Genomic DNA, 7296 nt, shown 5'->3' with positions numbered 1-7296 from the left:
CTGTGTCGTTACGTGTATTTAACAAATGGTAAACGTCAGAGCGTGCACTATTAGGTTACAGATGCACGCGGGAGGTTGCTAAGCACGAAAGATGCGTAAGAGTCGCCCGAGGCGATAGCCGAGGGTGACTCAAGATTCTTGAGTGCTTAGCAAACCTCGCAAGTGCATCTGTAACTCAATAGTGTACGCTGTGACGTTTCCCATTTGTTTTATAGCACAACTTTTAGGAGATTTATTAAAGTTTCTTTGAGGTAAAAGCGCGCGCGTTTATTTGAACAATTGCGTGTAGTGCTCGCGTAAACGCTAACGAAAACCTAAAAGAAAAAAAACAAACAAAACAAAGTTTTGAATTATTTATATAGTTGCCTTTATTTAAAAACACGATATGGATAAAAGCTAACAGCTTGTGGGGTCGAGTAAATTAAAGTATTTAAAGTTAAAAATATTTACAATTAATTAGGCTATTTACATTTGTATTTGATTTCAAACTTGCATTATACCTCAAAGTCTTACAGCATTATAGAAAAATGGTTTTCTTATGTTTAGCTTTTCAAATTCACAGGAAAATCGACAAAACAAGTAAAAACTCGGGAAGTAGAAGCACTTTCTTGTGCCATGTCGCAACAGATCAGCGCGCGCGCTCAGGTTGAAGCATACGTCAGCGTGCACCCATGGGCAAATAGTAGACGCTAAATTAACCAATCAGAACGCGCGCATTACTTTAGTTGTGCTATGAAAAGCATTCGCGTACAAATTCTTCGTGTTTCTAAATATGATACTTAGCGAAATGAATATTCAAACGCTGTGCACGCGCGTTACACGTTTCAACCCTTATGGTTTTCTGATATTACTTGATATAGACACAAAAAGATAGGTTTCGCGTTCACCACACGACATAAAATTGTGTTTTACACAAAGAATTTGCCTTAACTATCAACAAATCGTCAAGCAAATTTTAGTAAACTAACTTCAGCTCTGCATTTAAAAAGAATAACATTAAAAATTTAATGATAAGCAATAATGACCTTTTTCAAAAAATGTAGATACAAAGATAAAGATACCTAAAAAGCTATAATCTGACAATCTATGGTGCAAGTTGCGTTATCTACTAGTAAAAAATTTTTATCGCCCGTTTACACCTGTGTTTATAAGCCGCTAGTGCCACTTTTTATAAGGCTTAACAATAAGGTGTCATAAGCCCTCCCTTTTAGTTGAATACTCTTTACTTTAGACACCTGTAAAGGTCTTCTTCCTCTTCGACAAATACGACAAATAAAAGGCACACTGATTAACAATGATGACATCAAACTTTTTATGAAACGAGTACAGTCAAATGGAGACTTCTTTGACGTCAACGATCAATTTTAAACATAAGCTTCTCCAGTTGCGTCATGGGGAATTCCACGCAGACAGACACAATGAAGGCTGCTGCATATGAAATGACGACCACGCCCACAAAACAGAAAGCCTGCGCAAGAAAGAAAATATAAAGAGAAAAATAAACTTGACACCGATAACAGAACAAGAATGTAACAAATAATGAAATAGTACATACGGTACCTGAATGTAAATAGCAAAAACTATCGAGAGTAGCGAGAGTCGTTCGTTACTTTAGGTTTTAGCAACTTCGCAGATCACAGCTTTCGTGAAAAAAATAACTGTAAAAAAAATCGTATAATTTTTTTTTAAATAAAGAAAGAATTGGTTTTGTGGTTAGCGTGCGTCTTTCCAGTTATGGATAGACTTAAGCAAACATTTCTCCTAAACGAACACTTTTTCTGGTGATGTGTCCGCTTTTGTACACAGAATGTGAGCAGTTCTAAAGACAAAATAATATAGTACTCACAATGTGGACATCAGAGTAGGCCCGGACAGTTTCGAACGATCCAAATAGTGTTATTATAACAATGGGATGAACAAGATAAGCACAGTATGTCAGCCGGCTTAATGGAATCCAGAAACGAGCAGACAGAATCTTGTTTACCAAACCTTCAAAACAGAAAGCAATAAAAAGTCAATATTTGCAATAACAAAGTCAGAGCGTCAGTTCGAGTGCCACGCATTTTTTCAACGTTACCTCCGAGAATTTACACAGCTGATGATTATGAGTCTTCTTTATTCCTGCAGAGCCCCCTTAAATCTTCGAAAACTCAAGGTGGCTCGGAACCCTCTTCGGAGAGTTTTGTAAAATTTGCAAAAAGCTGTATCTTTATTAGTTTTTCATTATTCAATAATAACAAGTAGGGATCACCTGGCCTGTGTACAGCGTCCCCCTCCCCTCACCCAGCTCGTTTTTGAGTTGTTAGCAGTAAAAGCGAATGTCAAGGGTGTTTGTAACTGAAAACGTTCTCAATTTGTTCACCAATGTCTGGACATTTATTTGCTACCATAATTATAGTATTAACTGATATAAAATGGTAAACTGTCACCAGTCAACGTAAACTAAACTGCTAACAACAAACTGCTACACTCACCTCCGAGCCCGCGATGACAAGCGAAAATCACCCAGGCTAGTGCCAAGCTCCACGCAAAGCGTGAGAAAGTCCCGTATGTGATGTTCTCTGCGCGGGAGAAGAGCTGAGGATCATCTGTTCTGAGAACTTTATATTCACCGTACAACGTGGACACGGCGAGAATGATAGCAACACACCAACCAGCCATGTTGAATAAGTACGTGTGAACCTTATAAGAGAAAAACAGTCAACAAATCAACGTGTCCAACGAGTGAATATCATTACCGTAATGAATTTTTTTTGCATCCTGGACGCTAGTCTAATTTGGGACCTTAATAGAAGACAGCTTATGACGTTATAACACTAGTAAAATAACTTGTTGGTTTTATGCCAAAAGAATGCTACCGTGACAGTTCATTCTTAACAAGTAAAATTCGTTAACTGTTAGCTACAGTCGAAGCTCTCTTAACGGACACTCTCGTAAGCGGACAGCTCTACTTACGGCCGCCTTGTTTGAAACCCCGTTTTAACTCCCATACAAAGTCTGTATTTTTGCATTCTCGTAAGCGGACATTCCCTTAAGCGGCCGCGGACACTTTCACAGATTACGACTTAGACTATTTCTTTGTTTTTAAGCTCCGATAAGCGGACAGCCAAAAGAAAATCCTATAAAAAAACCTCTATATCTTGTTTTTATCAGTCAATTCCACATCGCCGTTCGTCACAATGATTTTACAGTAATTACAGTACCATATTTCAGCGTTTGTTTTGTCATCATCCACGTCCGTCCAGTTATTGTTAGCTGGGCAAGCTCCCGTAAGCGGCCATCTATCCCCTACACCGCTAGTGGACGCTTACGAGAACCATTCTTGTAAGCGGCCAGCACCAGTTACGGACACTTTTTTCGCGTCCCGAGGGTGTCCGCTTACGAGAGCGTTGACTGTAGTTGATTTCGTTCGTTCATTTCAACATTCGCAGTAAGAAATAAATAAGCGGTACGTACACGTATGTTTACTGACTGATCAAAGCTTCCAACTCGCAACATTTGAAACACGAACTTTCCATATTTGGCCATCAAAGATTATTTTTATCAGAAAGAAGGACACGGAAGATGGTGTTACCTTGGTGGGTAGCCTCCAGTCCTTCCCATGAAGAAGTATGTAGCCCAACACCATACCAACAAGATACGGTGCAATACGACAATAAGGCTTTTCATAAGTGAGAGACTGAGAATCAACACCAGCAGCCCTGCAACCAAATAACAATCATTTTATGAGTTTTTTTTTTCTATTTTAAGTATGGAATTTATAGTCAAAAGGGGGTCTTAAAAGGCGCACAGTCTAATTCAAGAAAGTTTTGCCTATATTTTCTACTAAAATGTCTTAAATGCTTCGCCGAATGGAAATTGCCTTCATGCAACCAACCAGGAACTGCTTTGGTGAGCTGTTTAATTTCAAGGAAGAAATCGTACATAAACAAACAAATTGCATAAAAGCTAATTAAGGGAGAACTGCACATTTGTGATTGAATATTTGCGTACAGTTGAAAATGTCTAGCTGGACGATTTTTGCATGACTGTAATATGCCATGTCTGATGTGTGTAGAAGATAGTGAAGGATGGAATATTGACAATAGGACAAATAAGGCAAGTAAAGAAAGATTCTTACCCATTAGCTTGAGCTGCAGCACCGAGCTGAACAATAGCGATGTTATAATGAGCGATTAGGACAGCTGTGGTAATAAAACTGATACTTGCTAAAACACCAGTAATTGCAAGCAGACCTCGCAATCGGAACCTACAAACAAAAAAAACCAACAACACTTGAAGAAAAGTCAATATTACATTAAAAAACAGCAAATAAAAAAAACTATGTTTATTATAAAGACCCCCAGAACGACTTTTTAAAACATTTGACTGCAAAAATATAGAAATGATTTTTTTGGCAGCCGAACTAAATGTGTTGTGTTAGAGTCTTTCTAAACTTTGACATTCGAGGCTCTAACTTTACAATTGATTGCAATGTCACTGAAATGCTGCCTTATTTTTATTCGACATAGTTACAATTGTGTTACAATTATGGAATTCACGTAATCAGCACCATACCTGTATGCTGTGAAGAGAATGGCATGGAGCGATGATGTAGAACTGCATGTCATTAGCTAGGTACCAGCCCCACATAAAACACTGCAGAGAAACAAATCAAGTCAACCAACACCTTTTATTGAAATATATAAACAAACACCAAGGCCAGTAACAACTAATCCCCTGTTTCACCATGTACTTGTTTTGTGGTTTGCTTTAAAGTAAATTTCCAACAGCACGTTTTGTAGTTTTTGCTTCTGATATTAGCAAAGAAAATGCCCCAGTATACAAATAGCAGAAGTCGATTATCACCTTGTAGTTGATAAAGGCATATTAACCGTCGTAGCAAACTTGGGAAAGTAAATTTTTAGCCAGTGTTTAGGCCCTTCACAGGAACAAGATGAAAATAACAAAATACTTGTAAAAATAGTCATCATGTTTCGCCAAATTTAAAAGTACAGCCTCAGGAAAACAAATCTTGTCATAAAAATCAAATACTTTACAGGAAACAATTTTAACTTTATCCACATTTTAATACATCTCACCGTGCTATTCATGGAGGTAGGATAAAAATTGTTGATGTACAGCAGATTAGTCCACCAGTACTTGTTGCAAGGTGTGCCTGATTGCATTCCTATTCCATACCACATGGGACCCTCGCCAAGAAATGGCGTCAGTTTATCGGAAAACAGTAGACAAAACATGTAGGCTGGAGTTAACCTAATGATTGATCAAGCAAGATTATTGCTCAAATTCAGATTCAGCAATTACGATAAAATGTACTGCTACTTGTCTGCAGATATCATCGTTTCCTCAAAGCTAGCGGATTCATAAGAGCAAAACTTGAAGGAAATTGTGAGTTTTTAGGAAAAGGGTACGTCCAATCTCAACTGGAAAATGGGGTATAGTTAGAAGTAAGGTATATTTTTTGTATTATATCTGCTGTTACAAACCTGCGACACGATATTAAACGTAACTTTTAACATTTTTTAATTTGCCACCAGTTAATTCTTCATTTTTCAGCACCAATCGGTTATGTACATGCACAACTGATTGTCATATTGTAGTCACCATTTTTGTAGATAAGGGATGAAGAAAGTTTTTTAAGGTAAAACCAACACGAATGAGTAAAACCCACCTCCAAAAACGATGAAAATAGTAACTGAAGAGTGGCAACTGTCCGTTTTTCTTCTCCATATGACGAAGGGATAAATACGCAACTAAAAGACCACTGCCAAGGACACAAAAGAAAAAGAAGTTACAAGTAAGAATATTAACGTCACAGCACACTTTAACATTGTGATAATGGCAGGTTTCCTAAGGTAGCTAGAAAAATTAACAAAGACGTGACAAGGGAAGAAATGTTATCAATCAGTTATTAATCACTGACAAGGATTAACAACCCTAATGAGTAAATGACACCAATTTATGTATAGTATCAATATTACAACAAGACTTATGGAAGTATATTTTTTACCTTTGTCTCATGAAGTTTCGAAGTTAGTCCTGTGTTTTGATGTTGTGTTAATTAATTAATAAAGCCTAGACCACATGCTGAGAGACGGCCAAACTAAAGGGAGTGCAGAACGTATGAACTTAGAGCACACCAACAAGCCCTGAAATCTGCCCATCAGAACGAAAAGCCTGTAACAGCCTGTCAGATGACCTCAGGGAGATGCTAGCTATCACCATAGAAAGCAGTGGAAGAGGAAACAGAAAGCAAACCAGGCCTTCTACAGGAGCCCTTACACTTTTTCCAAGTCCTTGTTCATCGACGGTAAGTGTAGCGTCCTTGGGAGAATTGGAGGTGCACCTGTGGAAGATTCCGCTCAGTGATACATCCCGCTACTAGAAATGGCTGACATCCCCGCGGCCATGCTCTACTGGTGTCGTCTTTGACTAGTACACCCCCTAGTCAAAGAGATGTGTGACTTCGTCTAGAACGCCTGTGCCAAGAGTGTCCCCTGGATGAATGGGCTCACTTTCCAAGACAGTTGATTCTCGGCAAGCTGACTGTGCTGCTTCTAAGAGCCTAAAAGGAAGACCTCATACTGCAGGAGTGGCGCATAGCTGACAGAATCTTGAACCTGAAAGAACAGAACTCGGAAGGCATTGGGAGCTTCTGTCCCATCTAAATCTCTAGGGCAATATCTTTTCTGGGGTAATTTCCCATGGGCCAACCAATTTCCTCGTGTCCAATGCGTTCATTGACCTTCTGTCCAGACAGCAGGCGACCTAGGGTGTCTTCAGCATGCTTAAATGATCTGGATATCGATATCAATCAAGACCATCAAGAATGGGAAGAAGGAACTTAATGCAGGTGTGGCTCTACTCTCGTCAATTCGTATGGCTCTGTACAGCACAACCTCATCCACAAGGTGCTTAACTTCTTCCACGCCCCAAGTAACGTCAAGGATCTGCTAGTCAAGTACTTTGGGTCGCCCTTCATCAGAATCATCACCAAGTGCTACGCCAGCAAACTGGAAGGCGTTGGACATAGGCACGATGATGAGAGGTGTCCCAAAAATGGTGATCGAAGAACTGCATTCCCTTGAGGAAGAGAAACACCTAGCAATAACAGTGGTAGCAGAACGATATGCTGAAGCACCATTTGGGCAACCATTGAACATGTACTGGCTGCCTACAAGCCCTCTCTTTGAATAGCATACCTGGAGACACACCAAGTACTCAAAGTCATTGCAGCTGCAGTCAACAGCTGCTCGTGTACTGATCAGACAGCAACAATTTAACCAGCATCAA

At 39.2% G+C, this 7296-nt stretch overlaps 1 protein-coding gene across 1 annotated transcript; it reads right to left on the bottom strand.

Moving 5' to 3' along the window:
* Positions 1-349: 349 nt before the first annotated feature.
* On the bottom strand, positions 350-7034 carry LOC144641443 (nose resistant to fluoxetine protein 6-like). Its single transcript, XM_078500456.1, is given in 10 exon segments — positions 350-1468; positions 1847-1989; positions 2475-2682; positions 3575-3701; positions 4121-4249; positions 4558-4580; positions 4582-4638; positions 5082-5256; positions 5675-5853; positions 6969-7034. Coding segments are annotated over 10 exon segments (1224 nt in total). The 3' UTR covers positions 350-1351.
* Positions 7035-7296: the final 262 nt, after the last annotated feature.

Source organism: Oculina patagonica, unplaced genomic scaffold, assembly GCF_052425735.1.
Source record: "Oculina patagonica isolate OP01 unplaced genomic scaffold, crgOcupat unplaced950, whole genome shotgun sequence".
In the NCBI taxonomy this organism is placed as follows: domain Eukaryota; kingdom Metazoa; phylum Cnidaria; class Anthozoa; order Scleractinia; family Oculinidae; genus Oculina; species Oculina patagonica.
The sequence above is the reverse complement of the archived record's forward strand: the minus strand, read 5'-3'. Positions and strand labels throughout refer to the sequence as shown.